We start from the raw sequence: 18992 nt of genomic DNA, 5'->3' as shown, positions 1-18992 counted from the left end.
ACTGACAAATTCCTGTGGATGTAATTAGGAAGACACCCCGGCTAGCAGCAGAGATTAAAGCTCCGGGTTGTTGAGGGTCGCCCCCCTCCCATCCAACCCCACCACCCCGATGGCAAATCTACATCCCCTGCATCTCTCCCACTCGCCAGCCTGATGTCCGGAACGGGATCCCGCTGAAGGGATATCTCGGTGCGGGAAGCCTGGTCCTCCGGCCCCGAGCAGCACTGCAGTGGCGGGGCACAGCGGAGAGGCGGGCCAAGCTAAGCCAAGGCAACGCCGGAACGGAGCGGAGCGGAGCCGCCGGCAGATCCGCAGGCGGCCGCGGAGCGCCGATCGCCGCCGCTGTCCAGGGTGCTGAACCGCGCTCCCGCCGAACGCTCTCCGCGGTGCTGAGCGGGGCCGCCCTCTCTGCTGCCGTCCGGGGTGCTGAGGGAGCCGCCCCGGCCTTGCCCCCGGCCCAGCCTGTCTCGGGAGGGGTGGCTCGCTTCCCTCACCAGTTCTCCCCAAGTGCCGGGCTACTTTATTGGCCAACCCCACCGGCCCACCCCTCGCGGAGTACAAAATAAACATCACAGTGAGAGCTGGAAAAATGTGCAACGTCAACGCGCTCGGAGTCTACGTGTGGGAGACAATCGTTTTCTTCAGGTAAGCCTCAGTTTTGCGGGAGGAGCGTGTGCATGCCGGGCTGGGACTTCTGTGCCCATCTTGAGTTTGGGGCACAAAACCCAGCACGGTCTCAGCCTTAAGACAGAAGCGTTATGCCATTCTCGAACTGCCTTTTCCCCTCCTCTCTGTTCCCCGAGATAAACTATCCAGATAAACTATCCTACCTTCTCGGGTTTGGGACTTTCCATAGCTTTGAGAGTTTCTCCGTTTAATTAGCACTGCAATCTCACTAACCGCAGTGCTGAAAACACCAACCCCGGCTGGTTGCAAAGTGACAACTAGTGGTGGATGGGAATGCTGCACTTGAATTTGCCCGGGTAAATATCCCCACCTCACCCCATCCCAATCCTAAGATTGCAGGTTCAGGTGAGTTCCGTGGGATGCTTTCTCTCCTCAGCTCTTTACCTTAAGATATCGTGGGCTTTCCTTTCAAGGAGAGCTCACCCTATTGCCCCAGCTTGCTCTGCCTACAGTTACTGAAAGCAAAGAAATAATCTTCTTTCATCAACTTTGTTTTAGTTTCATGTTGTTTTTGAACACTTTCACTTGTGGAACCTAATCAAAAGCCAGAGGGGTCATTGGGACTCCTTTTGCAATTGTATCTATTGTTGAATAGCTGTATTTTGACTTTGTTTTAGATGCATTCCATTACTCACTTAAGGGGAAAGGTAGCAGAAGGAGCTGTTTTACCCTTCAAGAATTGCTTCCACTCCAGCTCTCCATGCAATGCTTTTATTAAGCAGATAAGGGAAAATATCATTAGGGAGAAAACTCGTCCCATCTGTGTGAGTGGTGCAGCCTGCTGTATAGCAAGTAATAAACGCCAGATACAAGCAACTGAAAAAAAAGCTTTCATGATCTAAACTATTTCAGTCTTAGATTTCATTTCAGTTGCATGACTCTTGATTCTACATTTCTGATTTTTTTCATAGTCTCATCTTACAGTGTTTAAAGGGCAAGAACAGGCATTATTTATATGTATATCACTGAAGTAATACTTCTTATTTTACAAATAATACTAACATTCCTGCTGACACCGGACAGAGCTTTCAAGCTAATGCTTCCTTTCTTTAAGAACACTAAATTGTTTCCACACACAGAAATCAGGTTATCTCCACTTCTCCTGTAATTCCATAGGAAATCAAAGAGGGAACATCTTATCATAATTTATCTGTTAAACAAAGAAAGAAGTTCTGGAAATAATTGAAGCTATATTCGCTTATACCTTCTTATTATTCACTTATACCTTCTCCTATCACTTATTACTGGGAATATCTGAAAAGCAACACACAACACTTAGTATTTCAGAGCCATTCTTTCCTGTTTAGCCACAAGCGTATAAACAGCACTACAAAACATAGTGGGGTGAAGTAGAAAGAAGCATATCTATGCACAATAGAAACTCTTGATTAAGATACAATATTGAAGCAGAGACAAAAAGCAAGGTTAAATGGCACAAGCACTCTGGAATGGTCTCCAGAAAAGCTAGAAGACAAAAGGGGGAGGAAGGGGAAAGGAAAGAAAAAAAAGAGTGTATTTCCAGCCTTGAGTTTCCTATGGCTGTAATCTTAAAGCCATATCTCCCTTGAACCGCCTGCATAAAGTGAATTGGTACACATTTGTCTTGCCAATCCTGTTCTATGTTGCACACTGTTATGCATCACACTACGCATCTGAGTACCTACAGGTTCTCAGCTCATCAGTTAAAGTCTCAGACATTCAAAATCTCAGTAAAACAGTACATTCAGGTTCTAATGTAAATGTTTATACTGTTACAAATCATATATATGCATATACTCTACATTTGATCATGCCATATTGCATAAAAAAGGTATGCAAGACGAAGCCCTTTTTAAATATCAAAGGTATGTGATATCAAGTCAAGTGTTCTTGAAATAAGTAATTAAGAAAATTTAGAAGTGTTTAATTGCAGGAAGTAATGAAACCAAATTGTTCTCTGTACTGCAATAATTTTCCAAACAGGAACCGATTCAACAATTCCTGCTTGAAACCGACTCTAAACAATGCTTTCCTTCCCACCCTCTGCCCCCCTTCATGTTATGCCTTCCATTAATTGCAGGCCAAAAATCTACCAGACTTTCCAGTCTGGGAATAGCTTTGCTATTTCAGCTTCAGTAAGAAAAGTTTATTCATTAAGAGTCATTCATAAACTTAGTGTGCCAATTACTCAAGCACTCAGTCGTGCATAATGTTAAGGATACAAAACAACAACAGACATACAAGATGATAATCCAATAATCCATAATAGAAGTATACATTGCTTAAAATTACAGAGTATACCACACTTCATTGCCAGCCTGTTGAAAATATTCTGGAAAGAAAATCCATGCTAGTATATACACTACAAAAAATAATGAAAGAAAAATCCAAAGTACCAAAGGAAAATGCAATAGAGCCAATACAAGAAGCAAGACTAGATCTGTAGCTTAACAATAGTATCCTTTGCCAGCCTTTTAAAAAACAAGACCCCGTGGGAAAGAGTAACAGCTGGTGTGTGAACACAAACATTATGGCATTGCCAATGTAATATTTGTTTCTGCTACAGCCAGGGTGTTTTAGAAGGAATTTGCCATCAGCAGTTCATTCCAACATGCCTTCCTTTATGGAGAATGTTTCCCCTTGTGCTACCTTTCTTCCCAGGCTGTAACCACTTAGCTATGACTAAGACATTTACCAAGAACCTGGGCAGACAGATGGGGATGGAAGCTGAGTTGGAGTGGGAGGAGAAACAGGTCTTCTGACAGACAGACCGTTTTATCAGTCCTTCCTTACACAAATACTATTTCTCAAAAATAATAATGGATTGGACACTATTTACACAGGCTCTTCCATAAGCTCTCCTTTCATCTCTGGAGATTGTCCCGAAGTTTAACTATGTACACTACATCTTTGTACCCCAGTTCCATTGGGAATTCCTTCACGTAGAGCAAAACACTGCCCATATCCCATGATGGTATTGCCTGGACTTCTTGCTCTATGATAATCTTTTAATGGCTGTAGTGATCCAGAAATGTTGCTGCAGAAGCCTGAGGATTGGGAGATAAAAAATAGCCTAGAGTTTGCATTTTATCCAAGTGGACACAGTCCTGTGAGGCTCTGAAGTGGTTTGTGCCTTATTCTTATCCTAATCACTCTTTGCAAGTCAGGAACCAGAAGCATGACCTTCACCTAACCAAAATGAGTTAGATTCTTCTGAACGGGGACTTATCTGCTAACAGGAGTGATTCAAGCCAGCTGCTCTGAGTGATACACAGGCTCAGACGCTACTGAATTCCACTAGTAGCCTTTTCCTGCTCCCTTTGATCAGTAACAGAGCTCTTCAATTTCAGCTTTTAAAATAAGAAGATACTATTGTGATGCTGTTTTTTGCTTTAGTGGGAAAAAACAAAAACAAAAACCTGTTTCGCTTTCCACAAAATAGACTTTCAAGTAAAATAGGCAATTTGAAATCTCCTGATTTCATCTCCTTGAAAATGCAACAAAATGGAAGGCAGGGGAAGGAAAAGGGCAATATGTATGCTTTTCCAGACCTTCTGCTATACCTCTGCAGTGCTAGATAGCATTGCAGAGATACCCGTGAATGAAACATTAACCAGAGACTGACAGAACTGCAAGACAAGTAATGTAACAAATATTGTTGGTAGATAAAGAGTGGCTTACTTACACTAAAATCTGCTAGAAGTTGTGCGTTTGACCTGTTGTGCCTCTGCTCTGAGGCTGTTAGCCCCTCCATGAAATAAAAATGACTTGGCAGAACCTTAGAATAGGCAGCTCTAAGGATACTCTTTAGCTTCTTTGATCTGCAACCTGTGGTAGCCCCATTAGGGGCCCTACTAAAACAGTTACCTATTCAAGGCTGGAAAACACAATGGGGAAGACAGTTTTACACAGAAGACCTTTTGAATCATTCAACAAAGAAAGATAAATTTATGGTCATCTCATAATAGGTGTAGGATATTTGGGACTCTGCCTTCTACAGGGATTTTAGACACACTTCCATCCATCCATAAGAATTCACTCACAATTTAGGCAAGTAAGACAAATTAAAATATGCAAAAAGTACTTTCTAACTTGCAGCCTGATCTTAACTTTTCCATCTAAACAGTTGGCTTAAAGAACCCAAGACCTACTCTCAGCACAAAAGAAAGGCTCCACATGTGAAAAAAAACTTTCTGCTTTTACATTGGATGCAATGAGCAGGAGAACAGTAGATAAGGTTATTAGCAAACACATCACCAAAAAAGCTGCTGTCTTGCATGCATTAACAAAATGTCCTACAACTCTGGGGCACTGTGCAGAATTTAGATATGCGGACTAGCTGTCCACTCATACTCCTGCTGTACATTGCACTACTACAGAGAATCTCATTAGCAGGACATACATTTACTCTTCAAATACATCACAGGAGCTGCTTCTGGAAAGAGAACTATATGGAAAGGGAACAGAATACATTGGGGCATTCCATCGCATAAACTTTCCACAAAGAATTCCTTCAAGAACAAGGCTTTGGGCATGTGATTTTGGCCTTCCTCTTACTCTTCTTGTGCAAGAGGTGTTGGAGACACCTCGCTTGTTTAGAGCAAGTCAGTAAAGGGCCTTTGACACTGTTTTAAGCGTCTCAGATTTGTTATCAGAGACTAAAGGCTAACATAATTCATAACATCAAGTGACTCAAGGCAGAAAGGAAAGCACTTGTAGGCAGCAGCACACTGCAATTCTCCTGTTCTTAAGCATCAAGTTAGTTCCGTTAGTGAGATGAATTTCATCAGCCAACAAACCCTTAGAAGACAACCTGAGCAGAAAAGGATTCCAGCATCTGAATTAGGATGTTAATCAGTGTCCAGAATTAAATTACTTTATTATCCCAATGCTGACCAACAATCATTCATCTGTGATAGAAAACCAGCAGAGAAGTCTGTTCTCATTTCATTCTAACAATACAGGTTAAAAGGGCTCACCAAATTTCAGTATTAAGAACAAGATGTCAGACCACCTAATGAATATAACTGCTATTTAGTTACTGATGAAAGACAAAGGTTTAAAGAAATAAATCACGCTTTAAAATTACAGCATCTAAGTATGTCAAATGGCCTAAGTCCATTCTCAGAGTTTCACTTGCTCATTTTCTTTTAACTCCAGAGTTTCTCTCAGAATGCTGGAGTTCCTGGCATTAAGACAGATAGGAACCAAAAGGCACTGCCATCTTATTTTATTTGTCTGTCTCAGCACTTGATGTTGTGGCACATTCTATCAAGGCATCTCTATTTCCAGTAATTTCCAATCTCTATTTCCAGTATTTCCCTTTTGGTTGGCTATTGTCTTGCATACTTTCTATCGACCTTTGCACTTATCAGCAAAGGCAGAATGATTTCTATTCTTACAAGAAGTATGGTTACACTCACACATTCCACACCACCTTTAGAGAAAAAAATGGTTAATTCTGTTCTGACACACTAACAAAAAGAATAATAGTTTCTGTATATTCTCCCCACCACTTTTTGATTCATCAGCCTTGAAAAAAATAAAAAGCAAATGCTTTTTAGAACTTCATTTTGGAGGGAGAGGGAAATCTGCTAACATTGGTGGTCCTGGAATAAATGGAGCACAGAAAAAGCAGTGAAATATGCTCTGATGCGAGGCACAGGAAGGATCATTAGTAGACATGATCAGAGACACTTCATCACCATGCTGTCTGACTGCTGCCTTGTAGATCTACTTGCACAGCTCAGAAAAGAGCAACTTTTCCATTGCACTCAACTTTAAATATCGTTAACTCAACAGGTCACTTTTCCTGCAAAGCAGCAAAAAAGAATTCACCTGTCCTCTCTTTCCTCTTCCTTTCCCCAAATTACTCTGGTGCTCAGAGATGATTTATCAGAGGGTTGTTAGAGTTAGGGTACTATGGTTAGGTTGTGGTTGGACCTGATGATCTTTGAGGTCTTTTCCAACCTGAGTAATTCTATGATTCTATGATTATCCAAACAATTTACACTTGCAAAGCCAAATAACAGAGGGCATTTCCCTAGAGGGGAAAAATTTACATTGGTATCTCTTAGCTATGATGACTGCATGATACAAAATAATACAGCCCCCATAACCTCTTGGGAATCTGCCAATTTGCTTTAGCTGATCTGGTCTTGGAGGTCTGCGTGCTTTGATCTCAGTGGTGCCACAGATTAGATATATACCTCACAGCTGCTATAAACCTCTACAGATGCTTCAGGAGACCAACGCTCAAAAAATGAAGACAGAGAAACGTAGCTTTTGTGCCTCTCAGTAGGGCCAAAGCACAGAAAAATCTCGCAGAGAACAGAAATAGATGGAGACAGATGCACCCATCATTTACACGTGCTGAGCACACCCCATTATGCAGACAATTATTTCATCCATATAATGCACCATGGTAAGCTGCTGATTTGGGGACTGCACCACATCTGGCTGCTACATAGACACAGTTGGCATTCTGTAAATACATCTCTGTTGGATTTAAGTACTAGCTGAGAAAAACAGGAGAAATCTTAATTTAACACACCCCAGGATTTTGAGAGGGAGGGGGAAAACAAAAGTGTTCTGCACCTGCTTTCCTTTTGATTTCTCCCTTTACCATCTTTCCACTGTGGTTCACAGTTTGCTGGTGGAAGAAAAGAAAAAAAAAAGGGAAAAGAAAACAAATGCCTTAGCAGACAGTCAAGGAACTCTATTGTTTTTATCAGTGCCTTGTTGTAGGGTGGGCAAAAGGCGGGGGGAAAGCCACTAAGAGGTTGCCAAGACAAGGAGTGTCGCATGCACAGAACAGCTGGGCTTGCAGTGCAATCAATCATTGCATGTGCTGCCTTCAGCTGAACGCCCACAGCAGCTCCCAACACGCCTGCCCTCCGATCACGCAGACAGAATGCTGATCCTGTCCCCCAGCCCGGACAGGACTGAAGCAAACAAACACACAAATCAATGTGTAACAGCTGAGATCAATGACAGATCGAACCACCATCACACACATCTGTTTCAGCAGCAGAATCAGGGAGCCAGAAATTGGGCAGGAAATACAATAGAATCCATCACTTATCCTCTTTATTCAGTTTCCTTTGGATGTTTTGTTTGGTTTTTTTCATTTTGCATGATATTGGTAAAAAGATGCCTTGTGTAAAGCCCCAGGGAGCGCAAGCACCTCCTCCTCTCACTTACTGAGGAGGAATAAACCTGAAAGCATGTAATGGTCAGCTGCTATCAGCAGTATTTAAAACAATTCTTAGTGCTAAACGTCCCCATTGGTGCCAAGAACCCCTAAGTAGAAATAGGGGTAGAAATAACCATTACGGTAAGATCTGTGCAACGCACACATTACTGCAGGTTGGAGCAGGAAACTAAGATGCTCTGAATTCTAAGGTGAGGCAGCTTTCTCTTATTTTGTTAAGAACTGCAAAGAAAGAATCTGGACAAGGAAGTGATTTTTCATGAGCTATCTTAACAATCTTGACTCTCTGTTAACTCTCACTGCTTTTCACCTGTAGAAATACTGCTGAACCGGGCAACTGTTCCTCGCACACCCCACACACACACAGATCATTTTCCCTCAACAGAGCTCGCAAGATCTGATGTACAAATCAAAATGCATCCCACCCCTTCTGTTGCCCCACACAGCTGTGAATCACAAGTGTTCTCCAGCTTCCAGCCCCGTCCATCACACCAAGACACAGGATTGCATGTTTAGAAATCAGCTGCTGACAAAGTACAAACCCCATCAAACATGGCTTGCTTTACTGCACCAATACAAGGCTTGCAGCATTGCCAAAACTGGAACCATGGGTTATTTTGGCCAGGGAGCTGAAGAACCCAGTCAGAGAGTAGCCATGAAGGAAAAAGTGCCCACCTGGGCTGGGGCTCCAGAGTTCAGCCATTTGTTCCAGAAGCTGCATTTCATTATAGATCATTAATAAGCTGATAAATTACACCAAAAATCAAAGATGGCACAGCAAGAAAGTTCATCTCTTGCTACCCTTACGTACAGGGCATTTGCTTTGTGTATTCATCTCCAAAGATACGTCAATCAAACCACACTATGCCTACAATGCTTTTGGACAGAACAACAACTTGTTCTACCAGAAAGAGACAAAATAAGTTCTCTTCCCTCGCACAATATAAGATATGTACATCAGAGAACCCAGGCTGTACTGCAGGGACCAGTTTTGTAGGTAGGTTGCATGTTTAGCTCAGGTTTCTTCAGTAAAGGATCTGTAATAACGTTTCAGAAAATAAAACCCCTCCCAACACTCAGCACAGGATGTTTAATCCCTTTAAAAAGGATTCTATTCATACCACCTCCAATTTATTATAAATGAAAAAGGCACTTGCAACATTCGTACTCGCTCATAACAAGCGGCATAAATCCTTAAACTAAAACTAATTTTTAACAAGCTGCCGTAGAAAAGTATTTGAACTGATGAAAACGTGGCTGATAGCGCAACTGCAGAGCTATAGATAGAAGAGCAGCCACGACTTCTCGTAATTCTCTGACACTTGTCTGGTCTGTGATCTAAAACCTTCTGACGTCAATAGAGGTTCCCACTGCAGCTCCTCGTCCTAACATTAAATCAAGAAGGCATCAACGAGGAGCATATTACCACCCAGAATGTGAAATCTTTTCTTGTAGAGACGTTCCTCTTCTTTATTTACCACATTGAGGAAGGTGGTTTATGCATAGCTTTATACATCTGAGTAGTCCCCTTGACTTTAAAGGGAATATTCAGTGTTTATGAGGACAGACACACACTTTTGTCTTCACAGGGTCTTTCTTCCTTTGTTTTTCAACGAAACTGCAATTAAAAGTCTTTTTTTAAAACCCTTCAGTATGCGCGCATGTAAAATTCAGTGCTGGTGTTTGCTGGCTTTATTTCACATTGTTAAAATCTGAGCACTGATTTGTGATCCTCCACTCTTTATGGAGGTATGTTTTCAACCCTGACTCAATGGTTTAGGTTTATACATTTCCGGAAAGTCAGTACTTATGCTCTAAGAGATGCACTCTCTTCTGGAGGAGATTTTAGTTGAGGATGTCACCAGAGAGAATGCCTCTGGCTTCAAAATGATGAGTTTAATGTTCTCCTTGAGGGAGAGAGGAATGGGAGAAGGAATAAAAATAAATAAAAGAAGAAGAAGGGGGGGAAAAAAACCATCTCCATAAAGCAGTATAAAGAAGAGAACAGGCTTAGTTTGAAATACTGGCCACTGAAAGCCTTATCTGTAATAAATGAATGAAATCAATGGCTGAACAAACCTTCTCTGATAGCTGCCTTTGGCACATCTGGAAGCCATGAGATAGCAGGGAGAGCAATGCTGCAAAGGGGCAGAGGCTGTGTGATGCACAGAAGTAACTATGACTGCGCAAGAGACTTAGAACAGCAGTCCTTGGAAGAGCAGGGATCTTGCATACAACTGAACATTGTTACCATGCAAACATTCATTCTCACTGAGCTTTTTCCAGTCTCAACTATATACAGCACAGATTTCTTTTGCCCCCTAGCTGGTTGCATAGTCATTTATTATTTTTTATTATTATTGCTCTGTCCAGGCAGCGTCAGCAATTGTTCCAAGCGCTGGTGTCTTTCCATAGAGTTAATCAGTGTAATTGGGATGCTTTATAGCTCTAGACAGGATGTTTTGCCATATGGGGTACGAGCCATGGGCTGCAGGAAAGGAGCAGTGGAATATGGAGACATACGAATACTGCAGTCTGACAAAGATTCTCTGACTACACTCAAGTTGTTGCAGATTCCCTTGTCTGGGAATGATCACCAAGGGTTAACTTGCTGAAGGCTGTGGAAAAGCATCTCCCTGCTCCTCTGCTCCTGTACAGCCAGAGAGACAAGTGGTAAAATAGCGTGTGGGACCTTTAACCCAGAGGATCCCAAAGAGCTCGCAAAACTTTAACTGATTACATCCTGCGGCTACTGCAATGCAGCTACTTCTGGTGCAAGAGCTGGAATTGGTTTAAACAGCTCACAGCAACTGAGTACAAGCACCCAGGACAGAGACAGCAATATTTCACAAGCTTCCTTTCTCTTTTCTGCCTTTCTCTTTCCTCTTTGAAAAATAATATTAAATAAATAATAATAACCGAGCAGATCACTGCATAGCTTACTGCCTATTTCTTTTTCAAGGGTGAAACCTCTTCTCATATGCTCACAGATTCCGTATCTCACCAGTCTTGATGTATACTAATATCTTCCTGTCCTGCCCCGAGGTCCAGATCTGTTCCATGCTCCTTTTGCATAGAGGTTCTCAAATAGCATTCCCCCTCCTCTCAGAAAGCCAAAACACAACAAAGTCCCAATTCTTTCACCCCTCAGCCCCATAACACATCCCACATCACTACTGCATGGCCTCTCACATCCAGCTGCTGAGTGTGGCCACATGAATTGCAATTAGCACATCTGTAGGGCTCAGAGCTCCTTCAGCTCTGCACCACATCACACCAAAACCCAGTGCCAGGGCTCATTGCTCCCCCCCACCTCCTCTCCTTCCATCCCGTCCACCTCTACTGCTGCATACCAGAAATTCAGAGGCAACGTGACAGAGAAAAAACATGCAGAAAATGAGATTCATCCTTTTTAATTGAATTGTATATCAATATTGATTGTGCTATTCATTTTGATAGTAAATCTAATTATTTTTAAAAAGTCAGCTTGCAGTCTCTGGCAAGCACTCCCAGGTCAGTGTCTGGCAGCATTTCCCTCAAGATAACACATTGATGTGCAGTCAGAAATAGCAGTCTGGGTGTGGGTTTTAAGGACTGCCCCTTCCACCCCTTGCCGGGAAAGCTCTCATCCATCTGTCTTTCTGTCCTTTTCCCCCCTCCCTCCAGCTGCTGAGGACAAGATGAGCAGCCACAGAGGCAGGCTAAACACCGGTTGGGTTGTGCTGGTCTCCAGCTTCTGTGGCCTGAGAGATCCCAGGAGTGGGGAGACAGCTCAGGAAACCCAGGGGAGCAGAGTGGGATGAAAAGCACTGGTGGCCATGCTGGTGCCTGGCCTCACCGAGTTCCCGCAAAGCCCCTTCCCATGGGAGAGTTGCCATGGGTACGGCAGCTCTAGCTAGTTAATCATGGACAAGGCACTGCATTGCTGTGCCCAACCAACTGACGTTCTTCTTGTGGCTCTGCCTCTCCGCAGCGCCTGCCTGAGTCAATAAAACCGCTGAATTCCTGGTCTGTGACGCAGGCGGAAGTTGTTGGCCCCTCTGCAGCACTTGATCTGAGCACCCACCATTTCCAGGTGTCATCAGGACCACCCGAGATTTCTTTTCAAGGCTAAATGCAACCAAACTGCATCATCAACATCCTTCTACCCTTCCACCTCCGCTCTGCAGAGCAGCGGGAGGCTGCCCCTCCACCTCACCCCCAGCTTGTTCAGCTGCAGTGCTGGGACCACTCAGATTCAGGAGGCAGCATCAGCTTCAGCACAGGAGGAAACTACTTGAAATTAAAATCCCAAGAGAAGAGTTTCCACCAGGAGCTTAGCCAGCCCAACTCAGCTACTTCAGCTTACGGAGGGGTGACACTGTTTGCATGTAAATTGACCAAAAAACAAAAAAAGAGGAAAAAAAGACACCAGCAATAGCGCATGGCACGCCAGCAGACAGGTGCTGTGCTTTACCATCACAGTGCACAGTGCAGCTATTGCTGGTGCAGCTTGTCTGTTCCACTCTTTCTCTTTGATGCCCAGGATAGGGACTGCCTCAACCTCATCACAAATAACCCCCCTCATCCTTGGGACAGGAGAAAGAAAAAGCAGATGTTTCCATCCCGGTGCTCATGATCAAATCAAACAATCCTCACAGGGACAGACTGGGACATTCCCCAGCCTGGGAAGAGACTTGTGGAGGTATCAGTACTGCAGGGCCAAACCACAGCCAGCTCCACGTGCATCCAAGGGAGCAAGGCAAAGGCCAAGACCCAAAGCTGTGCAGCTGCAGCAGCAGTGCTGCTGTGTCAGAGCTAATGAGCACAGACAGCAATTTCCTTCTGCTGCATCCCAAACCCTTCCAGTCACAGAAACAGGATGTGCCGTGAAACTTGTATTATGAAGCAGATATTCCAGTCTGAAATCTAGCTGTACAGTTACTTCGGTAGTGCCTAGACCAAGATCTGCAATAGCTGGAGATACGAGCCTATGAGAGCCATGTTGTGTCCCGAAGGTCCTAAGCCAGAGGCAAGTGCAAGATGTGAGAAATGAGCTGGAGTCTGGGGTAAACAATCTGGTATCTTCCATTCCATCAACCTGCAGAGAGCCCAACCAGAGCGATAAAGCCAGTGCTGCTCCTGAGCCACTGATATTGCACCACTTACACTCATAGGTATCTGATCCTTCCACTCTCTTCAGAGATACATTTCCTCTGCAAACACTTGTTTTGCAATAGTTTGTGCTTCTGCTGCCAGCCAGTCTTTTGCCTTTTTTTCCCCCCTCAGAATTAAAGATTAACAATTAAATTATTTGACAGGGGAATAGAGGCCCCGTGCTAATTAAATTCCTTGGTCTCTCCTCTTTGCAGAGCAAAAATAAATAAATAAAAATGATAGCTCTCACTATCAGCATTCAACCAGAACAGGGCAATGTGTGATGTCGGAGTTAATTAGATGGGCGGCCATTGGCACAGTGGGGAAAAAAAAAAAGGATTTAAATATTTCACAAGGGACATACAAATGTTGGGGGGGAAAAGCAGGAAACAGTCAACTCAGAAGCTGGGAGCTGAGCAAACCCACCTACCAGACTGCAGCAGGCCCACCTTCTAAGCTGAATATCTGTTTATAAGAATATTTCATCTGTTTAGCTGAAACAATAACGCAGAGAGACAAAGCAAACAGCACTTGCGTAGGCTGGAAGAAACCAGTAACAGCTTTCCTGCAGTGCTTGACTGCTCCGTTTTAAGGAATGCAATTCTTCAATGCCCTGAGCCAGCTCAGTGGTACAACCACCAGCTCCCACCCTCCCGTCCCTGCTGTTGGGAAGAGCTCCTGGGGGCTGCACACACAGCAGCACTAACAGCACAAATGTTACGCCTGCTCACTGTCCCTGTGATGCAATCCTTTCTGTTGTTGTTACTGTGCTGATTGCGTGATGGCACTTTCTCAGCCAGATCCACGAGGGATTGCACCACTGTAAATATGATTATCTGCTGTCTGGCTGCTGATAAAATGCACCAAGACACTCAGCTCAGGCAACACTCCTGCACTGATGCAAGCTTCTTCCTCTGTGATTTTGCTCCATTTTCCCTATTTATTTTTATTTCTGTGGAGAATATCTTTTTTCCCTCTCTGAACACAACAACCCACCCTCAAGTTCCAGTTCTCTTTCATCATCAGTAATTTCCTAATCACCGAGTCAGGCCAGATGAGCAGTCCTGAGGGACTTCCAATGGTGCTTCTGTAGGAACAAACAGACAGAGAAAATCCCAGAGAGCTCCCAAGGGAGCACCTGGCCTGGACAGATCTGGAGGAGAACAGCAACTGAAGGCTGTTTGGGTGCAGTCTGAGCTGTGTGCTATTACAGTAAAGCTGCAAATCCCAACTGTCACACCCAGAGTGAACATTTCAGGGCTTCATCAGATACATCTCACCACTACAAATGATAGTAGGGTGGACCAGCCTCTGTTTTATATCATTACGGCTGACCTTGAACGTAGATGCACCTGTCTGCTGCTGGAAGTGTTTTGTTAGTTCCTCATCCTTTATTTTCTTATCAAGTCTGAGGGGAAGTTACTACCCCTGGTTTTAGGAAAACATTCAGTAAATAGATACAAACAGGACAAAACTCAGGGCTTATCATTCCTAGGTCACTGTGATACAACACACACAAGCCAACAGAGCTCCTAAAACGCACACCAGGAGGCATAAAACCATTCCTGGCAGTTCCAGCACATCCCCAGTGGTGCTCACAGAAACTGCTCTTCAGGATGGGCACAAAGCTGCAAAAAGCAGCGAGGCTATGAGAGAGCGACCCTCATCTCAGCATCAGATTTATTAGACATATAATTCCATGCAGTAAATGAGCCTATAAAATTAATTCTGCTTGCAGAAAGAATCAGAAAATGGCACCCAAGAAATACCAGCAGACTGGTTCATTGGATGCAATGCCAACGCATTCAGCATAGGCTCTCACACTGAGTTTACAGAAGAGCTGAACACCCCTTTCTGTGCTCTTCCATCTCATCTTTTTTTTTTACTAACTATTATTAAATAAATGCCAGGGGAACTGCAGGCTTTAATTATTTTCTTGCACTTAAAGGTTATTGTCTCTGTCTGCTCCCCACCCCCATTTTTTTCCACTTCCATCATTCCTCCAGCCTAGAGTTAATGAGAAGAAATCAGTGTATTGCACTATCTGGCATCTCGCTGCTGAAGTGGCAGGACTCTTTGGTTACCAAGTCGTTTGCTGCTTAATTGAAATCTTTTCTCTGGACTCATTGCCATGCAGGCACTCTATTGGAATGCAGCTTTCAAGCCCAGTATTGATCCTCCTCCCACTCCCAGCTTTCCTCCTATATGTTTGCAAATCAATTGCACCAGATTGTTTTACTTCTTCCAAAAATAAATAATAAATAAATATTAATAAATGAAGATAAAATAATCGCCCACTCCACAACTTCATTTATCCCTGGAATGCACTACTTGAGCTTTGCATCAGCCCTTAGAGCAGAGATGGGGGACAAGAAATGTCATGTGGCTATGATAAAAGCAACATCCCCGCTCTGTCACACCAACTCCCAGCACAAGTGTGCAGCAGCTCAGTTCAGATAAGGTTCAGTCGGGAAATAAACTGTGAAGCACAAGGATAAATGATACCCTGGCTTTAGGTCCTCACTGGAATTTATCCCCCCTTGTAGCAGAGAAGAGTGAAAAGGGTAGTGATCAGAGAACCCTATCAGTAGCAACTTGCAAGAAGTCAGCCTGCATTTGTGAGTTGGCAAGTCATCATCTGCTAACACTGGAAAATAGAGTCAGTGCAACGTACGTTACTACTGACTCCTAATTTAGAACTTGTTGGTTCAAAATGCTCTTGTCAAGGCTCATCTAGATAACATTTGTGTCCTGAGCCTCAGCTCACTGGCACTGTACACACAGGTCTGAGAGCTGAGTCACATTAATGCCGTACACAGAAACAATCTCCAAATTCCTCTGATGGACCTCATGTCAGTACTTAGCACTGCACTACCAAGAGGCAGCGGGCCTGACTTCTGCAGTCTCCTCAGTGCTTTCACTTCAGGAAACACAAAACTTCCCAAACCAATGCTCTCATGCTGCAAGAAGACTGTAAGACAACGCAGCTTAATACCCTGTGCCTGCTGTAAACATGCTTAGGCCTCTCAGCTGCTCAGCCACAGCAGTTCCCAAACAGCTCTTATACTTAAAAAAAACCCTGGGAACTGAAAAGGATGAAACAACAAATTGCACTTCCTACAGAGCAGCTCTCTGACTTATTACATATGTGCATTGCAATACCTCCTGTAGGCTTCAGCCAGCAGTAGGCATCTGAACTCACAAGCAAAGACAAATCTTGTCTTAAGCAGCTGGCAAGTCACTTCTTGTTTTTGTTGTTGTTTGGTTAGCTGGAGTTTTGTTTGTTTGTTTGATAATCTAGATAATTTTGCAACACAGTTTAAGCCTGGGAAGAGAACTGTGTTTGCATAAATGCCATATATCCACAGGGCAGGAAATGAATAGTGTCTATTCCTGTCTTGGAAGTCAAACCTTCTGGCAAGACTGAGGACAGACATCAGTAATCCAGTACCAGCAGTCACTTGGTCCAGCACAGGAGACTTCCTAAGCCAAAATCACCAACCTTGCTGGTCCTTCAGACTCCCATTTAGTCTGAAGACACATAGGCAGCCTTCATCAGGCTTCTAGAAGGGAAGATTTCCACCTCTTGGAGATAAATTACTAACTTCTGTCTTTCTGCTCTAGAGGCCACATAACTTCCCAAAAGATTTCACTCCCTTCCATTCTCAGCCCAAAATAAGCACAACTTCAGAATCAGATTCTATATAACTCCTGGTCCAAAGAATGAATTTCTGTATCCAACAGCAAATGCTGACCTGACCGGGAAGAGGGAGGCAAACACACCTATCCCCTGTGGTCCCAAATGCATGAGATATGAAATCATACAACATTCATTTATGCTTCAAATTCCAGATTGCTGCAATCCTACTTGCCTTTAGAAAATTAAACTGGGTAACAAATATGCTCCTTGCTATTTGCAGTGTAATTAAGCAGTAATTGCTGCCCAAGGCTAATCTCAGAGTGTATTTTTCCTGTGGAGCTCAGTGCCAAAGTTCACATTTGTAATTTAGTGGCATGCCAAGGAGCTGTACCTAAACTCACAAAAGGATTTTCTCCACTCATCATCTCTCTCCTATTTCGGTGGCAGCTGGGATTCTATGTTCAGAGATGTTTGGGCTGAGCAAACAAATTAGCGGAGCCCAGCCTTGTTAGGAATCCATGTGAGCACCCATCCTTCCTCACTGTGGGAGTAAGACACTGACTGCTCTGTTTCTGGACCCCCAAATCTCCCCAGTATGGGATATGCATTAAAATCTCCTCTTTCTTTCTACTCACACAGCCTGGCAGCTTCCAAAGAAGCTGAAGCAGCAGCACGATCTGCCCCCAAGCCCATGTCTCCTTCTGATTTCTTGGATAAGCTGATGGGACGGACTTCAGGATACGATGCCAGGATCAGGCCAAATTTCAAAGGTACGCATAAAAACAACAACAAAACAACACTACCTTTGTGGATTTGTTTCATTTTTCTGACTGCAGACTGCATGAATACCTCACTAACTGAATAAGGAACATGATGTACCTTTATGTTGATATGGAAGAAGTATGATAACAAGAGATCTGGCACATAGATGCCCAGTGGATGTCTGAAAAGGCAACTTATTTCCACTCAGAATGAAAACAATCTTTTAACAGCTCTACATACAGTAGGTGTACTTAGACATCAACACAGAAAGAGATGAGGGATCCTGCCAGTCCAAGCAGTGACCAGCAGAGAACTGAACCTCCTGCAGGTTAGGAGAAGAACTAGCACCTTCTGTGATGCTCCCTTCTTACCCCTAATGGAACCAGAAGGAATCGCTCCCATCAGCTCCAGAAGAATTCAGCCAGATTTCAGGGACAGCACTTTGCAAAGCTCATTTCTTTCATTTTCTTTTGTTTCTAACCACCAAACCTTCCTCCTTCAGAGGAATGGTTCCACTGGCTGTGCTAATACAGGACTGCCAGGAACCATTAATCATTGTGACAGCACCTGCCATCCAACTTCAAACAATAAGCCCCAGCCTGGGCTTTTAAACCCAAAGCAGGATGGGAAGCACATGTCCTAGTAATTAACCAGGCAACAGAAAGCACTGTCTGGAACACAGAGAGTTAAAAATACTTTGAAAACCATCCTATTACTAAAATATGCACGCACAGAGAAGAAATTAAACTTTAATATTTAATGAAATGTGTACATTATCATCTTGCTGAAGGCATCTGTATTGCAATTTTATTTGAGATAATTTAATTTCAGTTTTATTTCTGTGAACTACACCTTCCTTACAGGGCAGTTTTGCTGGCTTAGCCTCCCACACATAAATCAAGCTCCAATTTATGTGGGACATATAGGAGGTGTTTTACAGAGCTTGGGGTTGCAGCTCTCAAAGCACGTCATTAAAATTAAGCATCAATAACTCATACGGGCATCTTAATGGTTTAGATCTAAATGAAAATAATACCAAAGATCCCCATCAGATTGATTTTGGGGGAGAGGAAGATTAACAAAAAGATTGCATTTTCCTTCAGTGCTGCAAAGGCTGAACTTAGTTGTGGATTCACATTTTGAGAACTAAGGAAAGTGCATCCAGGCTTTTTGCTAAGACAGATGATGAAGTCTTAGAGGAGACTCAGGGGATATCCTGTAGCTCTCTACAGCTACCCAAAAGGAGGCTGTGATGAGGTGGGGTCTGCTCCTTCTCCCATATAACTAGCAATAGGAGTAGAGAGAATAGCCTCAAGTTGCACCAGAGGAGATGTAGGTTGGATCTTAGGGAAAATTTCTTCACCAAAAGAGTGGTCAGGCACTGGAATGGGCTGCCTGGGGAGGTGGGAGAGTCACTGACCCTACAGGTGTTCAAGAAACATCCGGATGTGGTACTAAGGGACATGGTTTAGTGGGGAAATATTGATGGTAGGCAGTAAGTTGGACTGGGTGATCTCGGAGATCTTTTCCAACTTGGGTGACTCAATGATTCTAAATCCACAGCTCAGGTGGTGG

The 18992-nt window shown here is 43.5% G+C and overlaps 1 protein-coding gene across 2 annotated transcripts in view; it reads left to right on the top strand.

The window, feature by feature from the left end:
- Positions 1-445: 445 nt before the first annotated feature.
- GLRA1 (glycine receptor alpha 1) overlaps positions 446-18992 on the top strand; it is a 38168-nt gene continuing 19621 nt past the window's right edge. For both annotated transcript variants that reach the window (XM_072348129.1, XM_072348128.1), the window contains exons 1-2: positions 446-645; positions 17295-17425. In XM_072348129.1, the coding sequence (XP_072204230.1) occupies positions 590-645; positions 17295-17425 (187 nt within the window). In that variant the 5' untranslated portion in view covers positions 446-589. The remainder of the gene's footprint in view (positions 646-17294; positions 17426-18992) is intronic.

The sequence above is a fragment of the Excalfactoria chinensis genome, chromosome 13 (genome assembly GCF_039878825.1).
Source record: "Excalfactoria chinensis isolate bCotChi1 chromosome 13, bCotChi1.hap2, whole genome shotgun sequence".
NCBI lineage: Eukaryota > Metazoa > Chordata > Aves > Galliformes > Phasianidae > Excalfactoria > Excalfactoria chinensis.
This window is presented reverse-complemented; position numbering and strand designations above follow the sequence as displayed.